The 23,130-nt window shown below is 35.4% G+C and overlaps 1 protein-coding gene across 3 annotated transcripts in view; it reads right to left on the bottom strand.

Moving 5' to 3' along the window:
• Positions 1 to 23,130, bottom strand: part of ARHGAP42 (Rho GTPase activating protein 42) — a 254,950-nt gene that overhangs the window by 89,752 nt on the left and 142,068 nt on the right. For 2 of the 3 annotated variants that reach the window (XR_013757530.1, XM_079101943.1), the window contains exon 4: positions 11,926 to 11,997. The exons of the other annotated variant lie outside the window; for it this stretch is intronic. Coding sequence is in view for 1 of the 2 variants with exons in the window: in XM_079101943.1 (XP_078958069.1) it covers positions 11,926 to 11,997 (72 nt within the window). In the remaining variant the exon portion in view is untranslated. The remainder of the gene's footprint in view (positions 1 to 11,925; positions 11,998 to 23,130) is intronic. 3 annotated transcript variants of the gene reach the window in all.

The following is a 23,130-nucleotide window of genomic DNA, read 5'->3' as shown; positions in this document are numbered from 1 at the left end:
AATACTCAAGTATTTGCTTCCCAAAGGAGTCATGTTCTTTAAGGCATAAATTAAACCCAAGTTTCCCCAGAGATTAAGCAAAGTGGAGAACATGGAAGGGCAGAAAAAGAATATGAGAAATTTTTAAAGTGTCAGTGCATTTGAGCTTTAAATTTCAAAATGGAACTGTTATTTCTGATTTCATTCAGCCTATGAAATATCAAGAAAATTACACAAATACTACTTAACACTCTAATTCTAATGGTAAAAACAAAGATGCAAGAATGTGGCTTAAAGAGACAATACATTCTCACAATTCTCACAATGAGCTCACCAGCATTACCAGCTGGGACCAGTTAACCACATTTACCAAATAAGGGAAGTTTTTTCAATGCTTGGAATCCTTGTACAGTGAGCTCACTTCACTTCTCACTGGGTTTCTACAGTAACTGTCCAGGTCATCTCTCCAATTCAGAGTCAGTAAATCACCAGGCTCTCCACACAAATGTGGGCTGCATGGTCTCTGGAGAGCACTCAGTTTGGCTCCAGACTATTCCTGACTACATTGAGGAGAAAGACACAAAATCAACTCTAAATGCAGAACAGTAGGAAGCTATATTAAACCAAACCTATTAATAAAGTCAACGAAAGTTGTACACTAGTGTGAATACAAATGGCAGACCTTATCTTATTTCTCTCAGTACTCAGTACATGCTGCTTGTTCTCTTAGCTGAATCTTTGCAAACATATTCACAAATTAAAAATTTCCTGATCCATAAATGAGTCCATTTATCTACACAATTCTAAAGAAACTTTTTTCATTTAAGTATACAAAAAAAGTATTATTTTTTTTTTAAAAAGCAAGAGTGCACAGAGACAAAACAAAGTTAAATCTATGATGAGATCTACCATATTCTTAAAGTAAGATTGTTGGGAAGAGGATTATCTACCATATTCAGTGGTTCTGGTGGTTCTGGTGGAGATTTGAAACCTAAATAAAATTATGGGGTGACTCTGCATCATGAACGACCAGAGAAATGAAAAGCTCTGCTCCATTTGTATACAATGAGTCAAAATGTATTCTGCTGTCATGTATAACTAATTAAAACAAATAATTTTTTAAAAATTATGCAGTCACAGAGTGAAGTGGTTTTTACTTGACCTTCTCTAACTATTTAAATACCTTCTGCTACAGAGGTAAAAAAAGATTATTCTTCTTTCTCTTCTAAACTGTTTGTGTGCCAAACCACAACCCTAAACTGAAAATCTATATTTTACTTGGAAAGTAAAAGATTTTCATGAAAATAATACACTTGAAATAAAAAAAAATTGGTGTTTGTGTTATAAATATTATTTTTAACCACTAATGTTCAAAATCACACCCAGTTTTATCTTACTATAAATTCTGTGGTTTTTCAATATAAAATTGCTATGGTTTGGATATGACTTGAGTGTGTCCCCAGTGGTACACATGTTGAAAGTTTGCTCCCTAGTGTGGTAATGTTGAGAAGTACTAAGACCTTTAAGAGATGGGGCTATGAGAGCTGATTAGGTCTTTAAGAAGGATTAGAACATTTCTCTCAGGAGTGAATTTTCACTGTCTGAGGAAGGTCCAAAAGAACATGTTGTTATAATTGAGTCTGGCACCTGTACTGAATCTCTAGAGCTTCCTTGCTCCTACATGCTGCCTCTGCACTCAGCCAGTTTCTTTTCTGTTACTCCACCTTGCTATGACATAGACAAGGGACCTTCACCAAATCACCAACAAACAATGCTGTTTGCCCTTTCTTATCATCAGCATCAAGAGCCAAATACAGCTCTTTATTTATTCGTTAACCTCTGGTATTTTGTTACAGCAACACGAAACACTAAAACAGAAGCTAAATCAAACTAATATCTCTGATCTCAGACAAGGTACATTACAGAGTTGGAAACAATTATTTCAGTCATTTTTTTTTTTTTTTTCCGGTAAGGGGCCAGTGGTAAATATTTTGTGTTTTGTGGACTACATGCTGACCTACACACCTACTTAACATGGATGATCAAAAAGAAGAGGAACTTTACAAAACATATAAACAAATGTGTGATTCTGGGTTCCAATAAAACTGTATTTATGGACATTTAAATATGAATTTCACATGATTTGCTTTTGACACAAAATACTATTCTTTTAAATTAAAAAGGCATTTAAAAGTCTAATAAGCATTTGTAGCTCATGAAACACACAAATCAACAACAGACTGGATTTGGGCTACAGCTTGTCAATCCCTGCCTTGAAACATGAAATTTACATTTTCAAATCAGCAGAGGAAACAAATGTCACCCTTAATTCTGCAGGGTGGAAACTCACTCTAAGGTAGAAGACAGAACAGTAGCACCAAAATCCTTTACTGAGATACTTGCTCCAGACCAGTAAGTAAAACTATAAAAAATACTCAATGACGCTGGTAGATTCACTCTTGTGCCACTCTTCCTTTGGGAACTTGATACCAGTAGAATTCAAGGACAGGAGACAAAACTTTTCTACCCAAAGGGAGTGACAGAGTAAGTTTTCCAAGAAAAGCAGCTAAAGCTTGAATCTTGAACATCCCCTAAGGGCCCACGTGCTAAAGTCTTGGCCACCAATCGGTGGCAGTATTAGCAAGTAGTGCAACCTTTAGGAGGTGGGGCCTAGTAGAAGGAAGACGGGTTATTGGGGTGTGGCCTTTATGGGTTATTGGAACTCCAGGTTGTTCCTCCCCACCCCCCCTCGTTGCTTCATGGCCACCATGAAGTCAGCATCTTCCTTACCCAACACTCCTAGCTATGATGTATTGCCACAGGCCCAAATGCAATGGAGTCAAGTGATCATGGACTGAACACTCTGAAACTATGAGCCATAATAAACCTTTCTTCTTTTTAAGTTGATTTATCTCAGGTATTTGTTACTGCAACAGACAGCTAACACACAAGTTAAGGTAGAGCAGAGACCTATACTGACAAAATAGAAAAACATAATAACAGGAGCTGCTAAGTCAAAGCAGAGAAAGATGTGGTACCTGAAGGAAACTGGAGGACCAATATGAGGCTTTTCTATGACCTCCACAAGAGACGACAGAGAACTCTAAATGTCTGTAATTCACTTGATGGTATTCAGTGGAAGCTTAGAGCAAAAACCTTTGTGATCTGACACAGGCCTGACCTGAGGTTCCCCACATGCTCTCCTGCTGATAGGATGTTCTTGTTACCAAGACTCACATGCCTGGGAGGAAATAGGGAAATGGCTGGATCTCTGATGGTAGACAATTTACCTTCAACCTTTTAATGTAACCGATGATGAATTATTGGCTACTACCTGGACTCCTGTTGCCAGTCTTTCACATTGCCCATAGACTGTCTTCCTGAAATGTAGATTCAAGACTCCAGGGGCCGCAGGACTATAGTAGTAAGATTAGGAGCATGGGTCCGCCTGGGTGCAATCCCTGTCCTGTTATTTACCAGTTACCTAGTCCTGGGTAAATGACATTACCTTCTCTGTGTCTCAGTTTACTCACTGGTAAGAAAAGGATGAAAATAACAGGACCTACCTCACAGGGTTATCATAAGGATTAAATAAAGGTATATGTGAGCTGCCTAGAACATTGTCTGACAAATGAAACCAATGTCTATCATGCCCTGATCATCATTAGTATGATTATTTATTAAAAACTCCCTGATGTACCACAAAATTCTCCATGATTCCGCCCCAGCTGGCTATCTCCTGCCTCATTTCTCATAAACTCCACCTTTATGTTACACATACATACACAGAGAAAGTTCTGGCCCAAGTTTTATTCATTCTGCAGGTTTGATGCTACACTCATGGGTTATACAATTAGATTCATGGTTTATGACCAGCATTTGTTCTAATGAAATAGATTAAAATATAACCGAAAATAGCAGCATATATTTCATGTAGTAACAGAAGTTATTAGCACATATACATGCTAAATTATGATGGAAAATATATTTCTTAATGTGGTTTATGCTCAAAAATAAATAAATAAAAGCAGTAACTATAATCCCACCAGTGCACATCAAGCTTCTGTCATGTCACAAGTTGTTTATAACACTGTGTCCCTTCCTTTACCAGTCCCCTTTTGCCTAAGATGCTGTTTTTCCTTGATTGACTGAAAAACTTTTACCAGTCTTTAAGTTGCACCTGCTAAATGCCTTTGTCACCCTCCCTGGCTAGGCAAAGAAACTTTTCCTTTCACTGTGTTTGGAAAATACTATGAGTGACCTTCAAGTACTTCAAGAACAGCACTAAGGCTACTCTGCTCTAATTGTTTCTCTAGGGTTTCTTCTGCTCTAGTGAGGGCCATGGGGGCAAGCATCAATATTATCTTTTGTGTCCCCAAGGCCAAGCAACATGCCTGGTACAATACAGATCAACACTGTTCACCTGAATGTTTCAGTGACTTAAATATTTTAATCAAACTAATGACTAAAAACTGAGAAGGGAGGATGAGGTAGTAGATAGCTGCTGTTAATATATTATATGAACACACCTACATGCCTAAAGATCTCTTTACTTTGGAATAAGGAAATCAAACCACAATGAAAGTCTCAACAAAAAGTCTACGAGGCAAGCATGGGGTGAAGGGCTATATCTGAAGAGCTTCTGAGATTGTATTTTGATCTGAATAAACAAAGTAACACAAATAGTGAAAAAGTCAATGATTTTATCAGTCAATATGCACAATTTTTTGTTTATCTTTCAATGCTATAGTAACCAGATGTTCTTTGTTAGCAAGTGCTGACACTGCCTCTCAGCTGATGGTGAATGCCCTGATACATGGAGGCTCAATACACTTTATTGGTGGATCACACTCTGGAAGTTTTCTGAACTTCATATGTAACAAAAGATTTTAGTTAATTCTGTAGGGGAAACTGTCTGAGGTTCTTCATAATTTAGTTTTTAAGTCTGTAAAAGGTGACTAAACATTTTCCTCAATGATTCATGATTTTAGAGGTTTTCCAATTATTTCAATGTATACCATTAAGTTTTGATACTAATTTTATATACATAAAATATAGGTGAGGGCAAAAGGAACAACCTGGTACTATAATGTTAAAATTCAAAGGCTGGCACATTTGACTTAAAATAGTCATAAAGAGTATATTACAAGTTGAAAAAACAAAGTGTTCTACAAAAATGATTTGTAAAATACTTCATTTCTCCCCCCTTATTACTAGGTCATTCTGATAATAAACTCAGATAAGTGTGTTTTCTCACAATGACTTAGTACATATAGATGTTGATAGGTGTTATGTGTCAAATACAGGGACACCAACTGGCTTCTTACCTCCAGAGAATACCATCTGGTTTGTTTTTCTACTGGCAGCAATGGGGTACAACAGAAGAGGCAGGTATTTTATAGTGCCAACATTACTGAATTGGGTTCTAAGGCTTGGACCCAGGTCCCAGCCAGAGGACGTGTTCACCTCTGGGCAACTGGCAATGCCTCTTGATCTTTCTGGGTCTCAGGTCAGTCATCCAAAAAATGACACCTTCTACTTTGTAAGACTGCTATATGTAGTAGTGCTTCACAAACAGTATGGTGAAATTAAGTTTCAGTAATATCCATCTGAAGCCTTCTTACCAAGTACCCCTGTGAACCATTCTTATTAATATTCTGTGGTCAACACAGATCTGTCTCTTCCATGAAACAAAATAAGGTAAACTAACTGATATACACAAAATAAGGTAAACTTAAGGTAAATAAGGTAAACTAACTGATATACACAAAATAAGGTAAACTAACTGATATACAAAGTGCCTTTACAGAGGCACTTTGTTATAAGGTCAAAAAGTATATAATAGCAGTAATTATTATCAATTAAAAAATAAAAGCAACTAACATCTTGGTTTATATTATGCAGAAGAAATTATGCTAATCAGATTTTACAACATGTCTAAATTATGTTATTAAATCAATCCAATGAAGTGAGTTTTTTTATTTTCTCCATTTTTTAGATGGAGGAGCTAAGGCTCAGAAAAGTTAATTAGCTTTAGTTCATTTTCATTGAAATACCAAGTTTTGGTTTCAAATTTGAATGACGACATAGATCATGCTGTTATATATTATAAAGCACTATAATCTCAGTCTCTAAAGGTGTTCACCAGCGATTTTTCTGTCTATAACAATAAAAAAGAGTCCAAAGCTACTTAGTGAGACTCTGTCTCAAAATAAAAAATATAAAGGGCTGGAAATGTAGCTCAGTAGTAAAGCACCCCTGAGTTCAATCCTCAGTACCAACAAAATAAAAAAAAGATAAAAAGAAAAAAGTAAAGCAATGCCAGATACAGTGCATACGCCTGTAAACACCTGTAATCTCAGAGACTGGGGAAGCTGAAGCAGAAGGATTGCAGGCTGAAGCTAGCCTCAGCAACTTAGCAAGACCCTGTCTCAAAGAATAAAAAGGATTGGGAATGGAGCTCAGTGATAGAGCACTTGCCTAGCATGTGAAAGGCTCTGGGTTCAACCGCTAGTACAGTACAGTACAATACAATACAATACAATTAAAATCTAATGGCTTACAATAGTTGCCAAAAGAACTCAGTCACTGATACAGTCATTGCCAGAGAAGATTTTTCCGGTAGTCAGAGACTCAATTGAGCAACTGTCAATAGTACTTGAAAAATCATTCGTGACCATGCTCTGCTGGGTCTGTTGACAACAGGAACAAAAGCTACGGTGTGATCTACTAAATCCAGAGTTTAACTCTATAAATCATACTCTTTCCAATAATTCTCACAAGTCCAAAATATCACAGGTTAGAACAGATCATCAACTCAGTTGAAGGGCAAAAATTTTATAATTTGTAATATTTATAATTCGTCTGGACTCTCTGCACCATTTATAAATGAGAGTCAATCAGACTGCAGCAATGTTTCACATGAAGAAAATCTAAGGCTATAACATGAATTGTGACAATTCTCTACAGACTTTTTCTAGGTACTACATAATAATGCTATGTGCAAGGCATGTTTAAAATTAACACATGAATGTTCAGAGACAGGATCAAACCCCACTATGGACAGAAAAAAGGGAGGTTTACTGGGCTCCATTACAGCCTTCAACATGAAATCAATGTAAAAAAAATCAAGTTCTTCTTGAAATGACTAATATTGTATTTATTTCCACATTAAAACCACAAAAGAATGTCATGTGATTTCTATTGAAGTCTTATTAAAAACAAAAACCATTGTCTTGAAAAACATTTCCCACAGAAATGAAAACTATCTTTCAACTTTTATATACAGTATTTTTCAAATCTCTTTTATTTTAATCTCTAAACAAGTCAGTGCTGAATACTTACTGTACGCTGGGGATGTTTCAAATTCAAGGGAAGCATGTTAACTAGTCTTGATTTCAAGTGGGGAAGTTGGGCATAATTAAAACATCTTTATAATCAAGATGTAGTTTACAAAAATATTTATTCATTAAATGTAAAAAAAAAAAAAAAAAACAAGGAAATATTTCACAAAGGAGTCTTCAAAAGAGCAACATGGAGGAGTTAAAAAATGACTGGCAGGAGTCACTAAGTTCTGTTCTTCACTGTGCCACCAACTAGGTGCTCCATCTGTGGAAAATGAGATCTTGGCCTGGTTAAAGTCAGTTCCATTTACTAAAATATGTAATAGTCTGATATGTATGTTTGTTCATATACACATATGTTTTTCCATAATGTCTTGTCATTAAAGACATGGAACTCTGCCTGTGTTATGGAGTCAGAATCTATGTAGGAACAAGTGTGAAAGGAACAGCCGTGACATAATCGATTCACTCTGGGAGCAAGGAGATTTCCAATACGTCAAGGAAATACAGTAATTCATTCCAAAAGTGTCCAAAAAAGGGTTATAATCCATCTTGCTCTCTAATAATGTCACTCTGAATATATTCATACAGTGGACATTCTAGTTGGCATTGATTGTTCTGAATACTTGCTTTCCCCTTATCTTTGAGGATTTAAACCAGCAGTGTGTCAGGAGATAAAACAAATGTTCGATTAACTCTCTGATACATGTAATATGCTGTACTATGTCTGGCCTGTAATACAATTCCATTCTTCATATACTATTATATCAAGAACTTTTAATAAATATATTCATGACAACTGTTTACAGACAATTCTTCTAATCTTCAGTTTCTCAAATAAGCAGGAACCAGCGCCTCCCATCCCTCAGTCCAATCTTTTCTGATGCTTCTCACAGATGTACCATGTTTCCTTACCACACTGGAACTCACTGAGCGCCTTACTTACAAAGGATCAGGTGTCTCAAAGCTCCATGGCGTGCATGACAAAGGAAATGTTTGTGGAACGTGAATTCTATCCACTTCAGCTAAAGAATTTCATCTGTTTGTGAGGCAAGGGCTACCTGACTCAGCATTTTCCACTCCTGTTTGCCATGTAGACAAGCTGAAGAGGTCACTGACTGCAATAGAAGGTTCTGCACTTAATTGACATTGCTGCCTTCTCGTTTCAGTTTATCAACCCCAAAATGGTTGTGGTTTCTCCACTGAATAGACTGTGAAAAGCAACAATATCATCTGTGAAATTAACTTATGTACCAAGTAGGAAAATACCAAAGCAAATAGGTAATAAAGAGATAAAAAATAAAATGAACACCTTCAAATATGTTAAAGGATGGGCTGGGGAGATAGCTCAGCTGGTAGAGCGCTTGCCTCGAAAGCACAAGACTATGAGTTCGATCCCTAGTCCCGCAAAAAAAAAAAAAAAAAAAATGTTAAAGGAAAATTGACACATAGACATATTTCAGAGATGCCTACTTTTAATTTGCTTTTCACTTTACTTAATAAGCATTACTTAGCAGCTGAGAAACAATTTAGTGCTAAGAGCATCAGGCAGATAAATGCACAGAATCACCACAGACAGACCACAGGCGATTAACTTTATGCGTAAGACTTTATTGGTTTCATTTAACCAAAACTTCAACCTCCCAGTGCACAGGCAAAGGAATAATATCTTTGGGTATTCTCAATTGATCTGTCCAACAGCTGACATGTTTACAAAACAAAATAAAATGGGTGTTACTGAGAAAGCAGTAACCCACACACACTCACAAATTTACCCTTTTTGGAATGGCCAGGAAACTTGGAATACCCTGTATCTGGGAAAGATTTTCTCACAAAGTTCTGTAATCCAGCTTTATAGATATCACTGAGGAAATGAAATACTGTATGTTGAGGATCAGAAGAAAAATGGCTTCATTTTCAGGTCCAAACTCTTTGGCTTCCTAGGTCTGTGATTGAGTGTGGATCACCTCATCATTGTCCTCACTTGTAAGCAGGTGTTAACACTAGCACTCCACTTGCAGGTGGCTTGTGAACATTTAATTGGGTCAAAGATGTAACAGTTCAGTGAAAGTGACTACTATATGTCTCTTATTAAAATCAGTTTTTCTTATTTTTTTAAGACTGTCTTTCAAGGAGAGAGAAACCACATTCTTATAATGTTCTTCCTTTTTCTGTACCTTCTCTCTCAGTTTCCTTTCCTATCATGTTTTTCTGTCCAAACATTAAACTTAAGAGAGTTCTGAAGTTATAAAGGCCTTAGGTCCCCTGCACTTCTCCCTCTATTTTTTCCAGGGGTATCTAATTTACTATTTTGATTTTAGTTAACAGCTAGAGGACTAAATTCCCAAATGCATTATTTCTACTTTAGATCTGATACACAATTGCCTGCTCAATATCTCTACTTGGATGCCTGGGAGAAACCTCAAGTTATTTACAAATAAATGATCAACTCACCATCATTGCCATCCAAATCGAAATGTTGCCTATCTCTGTGTGTGATCCAGCAACTACTCCATTATGCAACCTGGAACCCTGTGGGGGGGACACCCCTGAAACTTCCCAGTCCACAATTTCCATCATATAAGCTGTTTTCCACTATCTCCATTGTACCTCTGAGACAACTCTCCCACATCTCCTGAATTCCACAGCCACTGTCACTTTATCCACATGAGGTGATATTTGTTCATATAAACATATGTTTTTCCATAATGTCTTGTCACGATTCAGACATGAACTCTGCCTGTCCCAATCCACACATGACATGGTAACTAGAGTGATAGTTAAAAACATCAATGTACTACACTCCTGCTTACAACTGTTTTCCATTGCTTATTGGCATCATTATGCTTATTGGCATCATTAGCATAAGGAGTAAAACACTGTGGACCATTATAAAACTGTGCTTATGACCTCTGCCTCCATGGTCCCCTATACTCCAAACATACAGGACCTTTCTTCTTTTAAAATGACTGGATCTTTCTCCACCATCAAGACCTTTATTCATACCCATTCTGTTCCCTCTTCTGGAACATTTGAAAGGTTTTTTTTTTTTTCTTTCCCATTACTGTATATATCATTACTAGCTATTTCTTTCTCCTCATTTTGCTTAACCAAGACTTCCTGTGGAAGGCATTTCCTGATTCTTTGGACAAGGGCCATTAATTATATCCTTTCAGAGCATCCTGCACTTATGCATCCCAATCCTCAGTGCATTTGTAATTACTTTAGTGTCTGTTTTTAACAAAAATTGATAAGGGACCTAAGTGCAAGGATCATGTCTCTCTTGTTTACAACTGCATCCCTTAATTTTTATCAAACAGTGTGTTTGCCACATGTGGACCAACTGTGAAACTGATAAATATTTGCAGAATTAACACTAAGACTGTCTGGTTTATTCCTTGATCTTAAAATTTCTCACAATTGGTAGAGAAATACACAGAAAGACCCTCTAATTCAAGGCAGACTATGATAACTTACTAGAGGAAGTAAGTATAAGAACAACTCAATTCTATAAGAGGGAGAAAATAAATTCTGGGAGGAAAATGGATATCTGAGAAAAGCCTACTTGAGGAAGGATTCTTTCTGATGCTGGGATATGAAATAAGCTTCAGCAAGCTTTCAAGACTTCGAAAAAGGGGAGAGTAAGAAATATTCCAAGGAAAAGGAAAGGTTTTGGCAAAGGCAAGGATGAAATCAAGTATATACAAAGAATGGAAAACTGACAAAAGTGCCCTGCAGCAGGATATACTAAAATGTAGCAAATGGTCCATGTAAAATTTCACTAGGAGTGTCTATCAAGAAGGTTGTATCACCAGAACAATAACATGATCAAAGACGGCAAAATTTTGTTAGCAGATTACGATGGGGATGGGGAGACCAGTAGTACTCTATTGCAGAAGGGAAAGAAAGGAAATAATTCTGAGTAGAATGAACAGGATTGCTGGAAAGGGAAAAGGGGCTTGCCATTAACTAAACTGAAATCCAAAACAGAGAAAGGAAGGAAGATAACAAGTTCTGTTGTAATCCTTAAATTTTATAAGCATACATAATATTGAACAAGGGGTCAAATGTGGGTCTAGGAAAGAGGATACAAGTAAATTTCAGATTACTAGGCTCAAGGAACATTTTATTGGTCCATAATCAATAAATTGTTAAGGCAAAGGCATTATGGCATTTTAAAAGTTCTTCTCACAAAACGTTTTTTTACAATGAAAAATACCAAGGATAATAAAAGTTACTTTATAATGACTAACTGAATTTCCAATGTGTCCTGTGCTTAATTTTTATTTTATTTGGATATTAGGAACAAAGCTGCTAGTAATTTTACCATAATCTCACCTTCTCTCCAAAAGAAGTCAATTTCCTACAATTGTTGTGGAAAGAGGAACTCACTTAACAAGTAGACTTTCTCTGCTCAGTAGAAAAATAATATCACTTATGTTTAAAACAATTCCAGTTTTTGTAATAGGCTCTAAGTGAAAAGTTTAAAATGAAGTTTGGAATATTTCAAAAGCGAATTCTAATTTCTAAAATGTCAACATCTGAAATTATGTCATCTTGAATTATCAGAATATCTGAAGAATAATAGAAAAATAATACTTACTTTTGCTGCACCTATTTGTTCTTTTCGAAATTTCTCAAGTGGTGCAATTAGTACATCATTAGCATTTTGAATCTGAAATTAAAAATGTGCATATATTAAGTTCTGTATAACTTAATGCCAACAATATTGAAAATGGCTCCTTTATTCAACCTATTGAATATAGACAGTTTTTGTTCTCTTGTCTGCTCCTATAAAAATATTTTCCATGTTGTGCAGTATTTTTCTACTTTATAATTAAGCTGTTTTCACATATTATTCCACTTGATCCTAACAAGAATGTGAGTAATGTGAAAATAAGCACTTATTGTGTTGAAATCATAGCTTGTATGTTTGCATTTCTGCTTCTAAGATTTAACTAAGAAACAGTACATTAGGTATTACATTTACAAATACCTTTAATTACACTGGTTTAATGTAGCCAGTTCAAGTAATGATTTAAAACTAAACCATCCAATGCTCATCCATATTGCCAAGACAATGTTAGAATTCCACAGCTGCAAAATAAAATAAGGTTCATTTCCCCCCCTATTTAATTAGATTCCTCACACTTGAGATTTGCCTGAGCTCATAATATTTCCAACCTGAATAAAAGAGTATGTGATTTTACTTCACTGAAAAATATTTTAATCTCATGTTCCAAATTGAAATGCACTTAAACTTTAAAACAGATACATCTTTCAGTACTGATCTGTAAGAATACTGCAAGGAGGTACAGGAAATAAGGACCAGGAACTAGATGCAAGGGTGCAGAAATTTCTAAGGATAGCATTATGCTGAAAGAGGATATTAATTTAAAAACCAAAACAAATTCCACCTTTAAGGACCATTCAAGGAAGAATGAGGCCCAGTTAACAAAAAGAATAATTTGTTCTACTACTGTGATTACTGAATATGATCTCTTATATACTAAGCAAATGCTAAGATGAAGAGGAAAGCCTATTTTTAAAACATAAAATTGCCCTATTTTAAAATAGGTTAAAGAGTAAATAGGAGTGATTTGTACCAGTCTGATAATTTTCTGTAACAGTGAAATCAATTACATTCTTACAACATTTTTCTAAGCTTGAAATCATGTAACTTTTCTGTAAGTTTGAAAGCATAAATAAAAAATGTCAAAATGTTTTCATTTGCATGCATTTTTATTATTCTGGTTAGTCTTCAGTCAGGTATTATTTCTTAAATGTCTTAAATCCACAACCTGAATGAAGAGAAAATATGTACAAAAATAAAAACTACAAAGGTGATGCCACTTCCCATGAACCTAGCACTTTCCAACTTGCACACAAATGAGACAACAGACTTTATGAAGAGGACCCGAAGTACTATGCTGTGAAAACCTGAAACAAATCAATACTCAAGTTCATTTCAAAGACGCTGAGGGCCAATCGTGGATATCTCTGATACCCATCACCTAATTCCTGCTTGTGAGCTTGGACAGGCATGCCATCAGATTCACTGGGTGGGTCCCACAGGGCAGACATGATCGGAAGTAGTAGTAAAGTAGCTCAGTTTTAAGTCTCGCTCTCAAAGCTTTGTGGTCATAAACCCCAAGCACAAGCACATACACATACACACACATTCTACAGATGTCAGGAATAGCTGATTCATCCTTTAAAGTTAAGTTTGCAGTAGGGGAAAGACAGTATCATGAACGCTTTAGTGTAATTTGGAGAATGCCAACAATAAAGGCTATCATTTATTAGATGTTTATTTGTTGCTGGAAACCACAATACTTCACAAGCATGATCTAATGCATTTTAAAGTCAGTGGATTTAAACAGGATGATACTTCTCAAGTGGTGAAAACCCCAACAATAATAAGACTAAACAAGATTGGCACATAGTAATAGTGCTTAAGTACACATATTTAAAATTGAGCATACCTGGGGTTTAAAATGGGTTCTGTTGCTTATGGTCTGTTATTTAGCCATTCAGAGCATGATCTGCATCATTTACTAAACAATTTGGCTCTAAGGACTTAAGAAATAATGAATGTAAAATGATTAGCTCAATGGCTTATATATACTGAGTATGAAAAAAAGAACATCATTTAATATTGTCAAATACACAGATTGTGAATCTTATTCTGTATTTACCTACTTAATACATGTCTATACCCGGATCCATTCCACTGCCCTTTTGGTTGGAGTATGTCTATGTGCATAGTATAAGAAGGTATTTTCCTATGAAAGTGCTAAAAGGTGTGGGTTCTCCCACATCCAAGCAACTTATGTGTGTGTGCGCACGCATGTGTTTGTGGAATGCTGTGATCTGTGGGGGAGAGTAAAAATTAATGTATGGACCAAAACTGCCAGAATGATAAAATCTGCTTGAAAAGAGGGAAAACAATCCATGTAGTCATTCAACAAGTCTTTGCAGCTTGTGTGCTGCTGAACAATTTTTGAAAAATTGAAAGACAAAATAATTACACGAGAGATTGTGCAGAAATCTTTATGAACATGTTAGGATTTTTAACAACAAAAAAGATATATGAGTCATGGCAATGTTTGGATGGTTGATATTAATTGGGCATACTGAAGGGAAAGAATATTCTAGAAACAGGGAACATGATGAGTAAAGGTAAAAGGGCAGAACTAAGCATAGCATGCAAGAGGGAGGAATGCATACAGAAAAAGTATTAGCACTAGAGTCAACCGTGACTGGGTGCACTGACCAAGTTACAGGTATTCACATTAACTTTTCTAAAATGCAAATAGTGGAATGAATGTGAACTCCGTGGGACAGTGCCTGGCACACAGAAATCTCCATGGAATTACTGTATGCTGTTCATATTATCCAATTAAAAACATTATTTAACTGTAAAAGTGTCTGCACTGTTAGCAGGAAGTTCCATTGAACTAAGTGAGGAAAAGACTGGCAAAGAAACCTGAATATGGAATCATTGCTGGTTTCCAAATAGAAGAATAGTATAAAAATTTTTTCTAAGAAGCCAAGAATATGTGAGATAGTTCAGAGAATGAAGAAACAAGTGGTTGGGAGAGGAACACCAGCCTGAAAGGGTAAAGGAGGAGATCAGGTGCTGCAGACAGACAGACAGCAGGGACTCCAGAGACGGTTCTAGGAAAGAATGGAAAGGTCCGGCGATGGACTAACTGAAGGAGGGAAAGGAATCTATGGTCTGTGCCTCAGACGCTGGACTGTGGTACCACACACACACAGTTGGGATGAGTTAAGGAGTCATGTTTAGCAGAAAAGGAAAAAAAATGACAAATTTTACTTTGGATCCATTACATCTAATATCCTGGGAAGACTCAAAGAAATACTGCCAGAAAATCCCACTCACAATGATAGACCTAATCAATATGAAGAAATTTTTCTTAATTGGGAATGAAAGGATTAGAAAGAGAATACATGGAAGGATCCATATGCTAAGACCTCAGCACCTACATTCACATCAAGTGGCTTATGTTTCTGCCAAAGGCCTTCTGGAGCTCTCACAAACATGACCTAGGACTAGAGCAAAAGTCTGAGGATGCAACAAAACAGCGTCATCAACGACCACCCTCTGGGGCAAGTATTATCTCCTATCTCTATTGCTTAACATTTTGTAGTTTATTTTTCCTTAGTTTCTGAATTTGTTACATTTTTTTCTCTTTTACCCCCACTTTCACTCTGTTATTGTGAAGCCGAATAAAAAAATAAGATGTGCCCAAGATAAACAGAAAAAAAATGAGAAAAAGGGAGAGAAATATCCAAGACAGTAATAGAGATAACAACAGAAAGAATTTGCTGAGTGCTCCTGATGTGCCACAGGTTGCACTAAGCTCTTCCCAACACAGAGATTAAAGCCCATTTTATATGATGAGTAAAAAAGTCAAACATGGAAAAATCAGCTGGAAGAATGTGAGCATTACAGTCAACAGACCCAGCTTCACCTGAATCTCAGCACCAAAACTGATGATACTCAAAGTCTTCATCGCTAAACTTCTTAATATTTTTATAAAAATGAAAAGAGAAACATATATTTTCAAAATCCACTAACAGATTTGGCAATGGCAAGCCCTCATAAGCGTTAGCATCTTCAAAGCGTTGACTGATCTGTGTTCATGACCAGGCTCCACAATCTTGTAATTTCCCCCCAAATGATTTAAAATGAAATTATTCAAAGCTAGAAATCAAAATCCAAAGTGATTTAACAAAACAGTACTCCATTCAGAGGTCTGATAGTAGATAACCATGAACCTAATTTTTTCCATAAGCTATTATTTGTGTGGTTTTATATCAGAAAAAGATGCTCCTTTTGTGTACAAACAATGGCTGCTATTCACAATATATAGATTTCAATTCAAGAGATCAAAATGTAAATGCCGACATCCAAAAGGCACGAAGTGGATTTGAATCAGATTTGTTTGCTTCTGACCCTTGACTTCGTAATTCCCCCAGGGAATGTGTGACTTTCATCCCTATAGTACACTGGTCAATCGCGTGGATGGAATTCTTCAACTCTGAAATAGTCCAATATGAAGTAAAGAAGGTATTAAAATTTGGGAAAGAGTAAAAGTCACTAGTGCTCCTGTGTAACAGAGGAAAATTAATTCTAATATGGCAGAAAATTTTTATTAAAATGTGAATTAGGGTGCCACTCTGGTGACAAAACATTGCATTAATTTTTAAAAATCTAAGTTAAAAATTGGGGGCTCATATTAGGGTTTTTAAAAAATATTTTGGGATTAAAAAAAATTTGATGAAATTTCCTCTAGAAGAGTAATATTTAGTAAGGAAAATCAAGACAGAGTTCAAGAGATTCTAGATCTCATAATATTTATGGATTGTGTGACTTTGCATGACTTTACTAAGATTCTTTAGGAAAAATACAAAAGCAACTTTAAAACTGCTGCTAGATATTGATAATATAAATTCTTGAAGACATCTTATTTTAGTAATTTAGAATACAATTTACTTACAATTCTTATTTATCACCTAAATCTTTAATTTATTATATATATATATCGGTCCATATGTAAAGTCAAAAAATATTTATTGGTGAGTTCACTTTATTTTCAGAAGAGAAGCAAATCAGATATTGAGTAATGCTTTCAGGTTCTGCATTTACCATGTAGACACACACATGTGGGGTAGGTTACATTAACCCAGCAACTAAGTTTCCTGTCATTTTTTTTTTCTTTCTTTCTTTCTTTTTTTTTTTTTTTTTTTTTGCTATTTCAAGTGGTTCTAATAAACAGCCACAAGGGAGTGCTCATAAATCACTCAAAAGTAATGGCTAGAAATGTTTTTATGTGGATAGAAAACTGATTCTCCAAATACATTTGTTTTCTTTTCTTTCTACATACACATGATAAAATTTTCTATAGACTAGAGTTTAAAGGGCTATCTTGTAGTAATTTTCAGTTGCTTGCATTTTATTGCTGAGAATCTTACCACAACTTGTGTGTCAAAGTAGCACTGGAGTAAAAGGAATCTGAAAGGTAATTCCCCTTAAACTTTAACTCTTTTTTTTTTAATGACTTTTTTGAAATTTTTTTTATTTTTACAGATTGCATTTTGATTCATTATACACAGATGAGGTACAAATTTTTGTTTCTATGTTTGTACATGATGTAGTTTCACACCATTCGTGTAATCATACATGTACATAGGGTAATGATGTCTGTCTCATTCCACCATTTTTCATACCCCCTTCCTCTCATTTCTCCCATTATTCTCTCATTCCTCACCCCACTCCCCCATTATATATCATTCTCCACTTATCAGGGAAAACATTTGGCCTTTGGTTTTTTGGGATTGGCTTATTTCACTTAGCATGATACTCTCCAACACCATTCATTTACCTGCAAATGCCATAATTTTTATTCTTCTTTATGGCTGAATAATATTCCACAGTACGTATATACCGCATTTTCTTTATTCATTCATCTATTGAAGGTCATCTAGGTTGGTTCTACAATCTATCTATTGTGAATTGAGCTGCGATAAACATTGATGTGGCTGCGTTATTGTAGTGTGCTAATTTTAAGTCCTTTGGGTATAAACCAAGGAGTGGAATAACCGGGTCAAATGGTGGATCCATTCCAAGTTTTCTGAGGACTCTCCATACTGCTTTCTAGAGTGGTTGCACCAGTTTGCAACTCCACCAACAATGTATGAGTGTGCCTTTTCCCCTTCATCCACACCAACACCTATTATTGCTTGTGTTCTTGATAATAGTCATTCTAATTATAGTGAGATAAAATCTTAGGGTGGTTTTAATTTGCATTTCTCTAATTACTGGAGATGAAACTCTTACTATTTTCTTTTCTCTTTCCAGGTTTTGTTTCAAATCCAGTATTGCTGGTGGCAGTCACAGTTCAGCTTATCACTATTGATGAGTATGTGTCCCTTTATCCTGAAACTTGGTAGATCACATTAGGGTGCAAGAACAATCACACTCTATGTCAAATTTTCCAAGACTGAGAACACCCAAAGTTTTGAATCAAATTTAAAAAGATAGTCTGCAGTAATATCTATCTAAAGTAGTTGCTTGAAAGGCTAACATACATACAAGAAAACGTGAATGGTATAGATTACTGCACAAATTATTTCTTGTTTATATGTAAATATATGAGTAGAAAGGTCACAAAGGTATGTTAAAATGAGAGGACTGAGCACAGTCAATGCAGAAGACATCTACAAATAGTCTCCCGTATAATAAAGGTTTAGTTTCCCATTGGTATTTGCAATTGGAAAAAAATCATATCTGAATTCTCATTTGGAATTACACCCAAGCATCCCTCCACTGCCTTGTCTCAAATTCTAGGCAGTTCTTCTGCACAGCACTTCTAAGCTACAAGTCAAAGGACAAAATTCACATGAGGTATAAAAGAGGGGCTTATGAACTGAACTTCTGAATACCAAGTAATCAGAAGTCAAAGATTAAATGCCTTTTATTTTCTATTCTTCGATGTGAGCAAATAACTGTAGAAAATCCTATCTTTGTCTAAAAAAAAAATGCTATATAAGGCTATCTGGATAACACACTTACCCATTTAATTCCTTTTTTGAATACAACTTGCTGCTTCCATAATTGAATGTTTTGATTCTACACATTAACCTTGTGTTCCACTATGAACCCCCATTCATTGAGTCTCATCTATTTAGATCCAACTCTGACTGTAATTTACTATTACTTTCATCTTTCTCTATTTTTGCCAAATAATATTATTTGTAATAAAGATATTTGGGAAAGAAATTTAAGTTATTAGAGGAATATGTGATAATAAATCCCATTTTTTTTTCAGAAATGAAGTAGTACACTCTGAGAGAATAGAGCAGTTTGAATTTAATTCTCCAGCTATACCCTGAAATATCCACCAGTCTCAGTCAAGTTATTCAAACTAAGTCTGTTTCTTTTTTGCTATGATCAATCTGATAATATGCTTATCAAAGCCTATTTATAAAAGATAAAAATTTTAATTTATATATAATGATCCTGAGAGTTTATTAATAAATAAAAAACATCAGTTGCTTCCAATTAAATTCATTCTGTTGAACAGGCCAATCATGATACATCTAGTTACCTTTTTTTTTTTAAATAACTTAAGAAGTTGCTATTGAAGTTGTAGTACAAGATAGTAAAATTCTCACTAGCACATACAGGATATCAAGGCTTCTGAACAGGATGAAAATGTGGTCACTGGGTCAAAATGGCAAGCAATCAATTCTTTCTAGATTCTTTTTTTTTTTTAATCCTCAAATAAATTTATTAGAGGAAAGAATAAATATTAAGAAAGTCAAATAACTGAATAGAGAATTGGCACAAGGAACACAAGATAATATTTTTCAAAATTTATAATACGTTTAGATTCTGCCCTTTATGACTCAGGCACTGTTCACGACTCAACAATAGATTACAGAATTTAAGAGAACCCATGACCTGGAGTGTATACTGTAGAAGAGTGAAAAAAATAATAATAATCAAGTCTAGAGGGCCACAAAGCTAACACTGAGTAATGAAGCAGAGTGCTGATATTAAAGCAGTGACATGTAGTTTAGTGGTTGAGGATTTCCATGGCATGGTCAGAGAAAGATTTGCTGAAGGTATGGTATGGGATGCTCCTGCTTCACTCTTCTTGCTAAGGTCTTCCTCAATTTCTTTCTTTAGTGTTCTGTAATTTTCATTGTAGAGGTCTTTTGTCTCTTTTGTTAGATTGATTCCCAAGTATTTGATTTTTTTGAAGCTATTGTGAATGCGGTAGTTTTCTTAATTTCCCTTTCAATAGATTTGCCACTGACACAGGATTGCATTTAGTTTAATGGGTGTTGACTTATAACCTGCTACTTTGCTGAATTCATTTATGAATTTTAGAAGTTTTCTGGTGAAATTTTTTGGACCTTCTAAATATAGAATCATGTCATCTGCAAATAGTTATAGTTTGAGTTCTTTTTTCTTTTAATTTTTAATTTTTTTTAATTTATTATTTTTTTATTTTTTTATAATGTATTTTTTTATTGTAAACAAATGGGATACATGTTGTTTCTCTGTACATGGCGTACAGGCATACCATTTGTGTAAACATAAATTTACATAGAGTAATGTTTGATTCATTGTTATTTTTTCCCTTCCCCCCACCCCTCCCACCCCTCTTTTCCCTCTATACAGTCCTTCCTTCCTCCATACTTGCCCCCCTCCCTAATCCTAACTCTAACCCTAACACTAACCCTTCCCTCCCCCCATTATGTGTCATCATCCACTTATTAGCGATATCATTCATCCTTTGGCTTTTTGAGATTGGCTTATCTCACTTAGCATGATATTCTCCAATTTCATCCATTTGCCTGCAAATGCCATAATTTTATCATTCTTTATGGCTGAGTAATATTCCATTGTATATATATACATACCACAGTTTCTTTATCCATTCATCAATTGAAGGACATCTAGGTTGGTTCCACAGTCTGGCTATTGTGAATTGAGCAGCTATGAACATTGATGTGGCTGCATCTCTGTAGTATGCTGATTTTAAGTCCTTTGGGTATAGGCCAAGGAGTGGGATAGCTGGGTCTAGATTCTAAGACCGCTTCCAAATGGGAATCAAATTAGTTTTCTATTTCTAAATACAACTATCTATACTCATGAGGTAGAGAAATGGAAAACCATTTAACCAGGGAATGACTCACCATTTTCACAGAATCAAGAAGATCCCAAAATTTCATATACTATGATCCGATCATGTTATAACTCTAGCTTAGACCAAATGAAATTCTCTAAGGGCTGAGTTACTTGATTAAAAGGTGTTTGTTATTTATTTTAGCTTCTTTGCTATTCTTAAACTTTTACTTCATTCCCTTTTACCTAGCGATCTTTAGTGGGAAGTTAAGAGTATTTTTACAGCATTTAAGCAGTGCAGAAACTTTTCTCTGTGGGGTGAGGTGGAGGGTGGAGTAACTGGGGATTGAACTCAGGGGCACTCAACCACTGAACCACAAACCCAGCCCTATTTTGTATTTTATTTAGAGACAGGGTCTCACTGAGTTGCTCAGCACCTTGCTGTTGCTAAAGCTGGCTTTGAACTCATCAATTTTCCTGTCTCGGTCTCCTGAGCCACTGGGATTACAGGCATGTGCCACAGCGCCCAGCTTAGAAACATTTTTAATACCAGATAAAATCATAATATATTGTCTTCTCAGAAAGTTTTGTCTATTTATTGCTATCCTGTTACTTGTTAATTTATAACTTTAAAATAATGGAGAATAAAAGAATCAGAAGACAATAGAAATCAAACTGCTTTTTAGCTATAAATAACAAGATATGTGAAAGGTCAAATTAGAATTAACATTTTAAAAGCTACTAAAAATAATTGTTCCAAAATATTCCAAAAGTGCATTCACTTTTAATACTTTTCTATTGATTTCGACAAAAAAAAAAAAGTTTGTGTTTAGAAAAGCTCAGAGATTTTCTTTGTAAGTCCATGGTAAACTCAAAGGTCATACAAGGAAGATGTTTAACGTACATCATTCAGAGCATGAATTCTCAAAGGTAGACATAAGAAATGCTGCTACCATAGTTCCTGCTCTTTAGTGAGCTAAGTAATCACTAAGTATTTCCTTAGGTAAAAATATTCTTGTACACAGGTAAAGTGACTTCAGCCACTCTGCTACTGCTGGACGTTCCAAGATTGACTGGATCTGCGCACCACTGGAGGCACCGCTATTACGTTCCAGTTTGCTAATTCTATGTGAGGTGGCCAAAGATATGCCCCACAGCACAGCTGCCTGGAAGAATGCACCCCATGCTCAAGAAAACAGACCTCTTCCCCACCCCTTACCTCAAACATCAGACATATTATAAATTTTGAGATGAGTTCACTATGGTCACAAGAAAAAAGAATTTTCCATGTTTTATCCCCTACCTTGTTTGGGGAGGGAGGGCCTCTGAGGATGAGGGTGAGAGAAAGGAATGTTGGCAAATCAATGATTTCTGTAACTCACTGTTCATTCCCCCTCCTCAATGTCATTTCTTCTTGCTGATGTTCTCTATCCTTCTTGGTATTTATTACAAAGAGTATCTTCGGACGGAGAAATTAAAATCATTCGTCTGTTTTAAATTGTTCATCTATGAATTTAAGCCAACGTCTGATAGTCTTTGCAAGTTAATTAAAGAAAAGAAAATTCATTAGATTCCCAGTCATAGTTATAACAATTACATTTTAGTAGATGGATGTTAATGTAGTTTAATCATAACTATATAATATTTAGGTAATGGCAGATTGTGGAAACCCTAAGAAAAACTGAAGATATTCTAATATATATATGCAATTTCTTAAACTGTTTATTGCAGCTTTGCATTAATATGGAGAGGATGGGTATGAAAAAAGGAAAAAGGAAAAGGAATTACGCAGGATAGGGATGCATATACAGAAAGCAGAGACTGATTTAATACAGAGAGTAATTAAGAAAGATTAGGCAAACAGGATGGGGGCTGGTGATGCACTGAAGCAGGCTCATAGTGCTTCACAGAACTTTTGGGCATATCTTTATACCAAAGCAATTAGCAAACCTACAAACCAGGCCTCTCTCACACACAGATACATAAGCACCTAAGTGCCACTGGTCACTTTTTATCAGCACACTACTGCCTATAGTCAAACATGTATTTATTTGAAAACCACCAATATTACAAATGATGGTTAAAAAATACTAACTATACAAGATTCCTTTTATTTAGTTATTAAAGCATCTCTTTTAAACA

Source organism: Sciurus vulgaris, assembly GCF_902686455.1.
Source record: "Sciurus vulgaris genome assembly, chromosome: 11".
Lineage (NCBI taxonomy): Eukaryota > Metazoa > Chordata > Mammalia > Rodentia > Sciuridae > Sciurus > Sciurus vulgaris.
The sequence above is the reverse complement of the archived record's forward strand: the minus strand, read 5'-3'. Positions and strand labels throughout refer to the sequence as shown.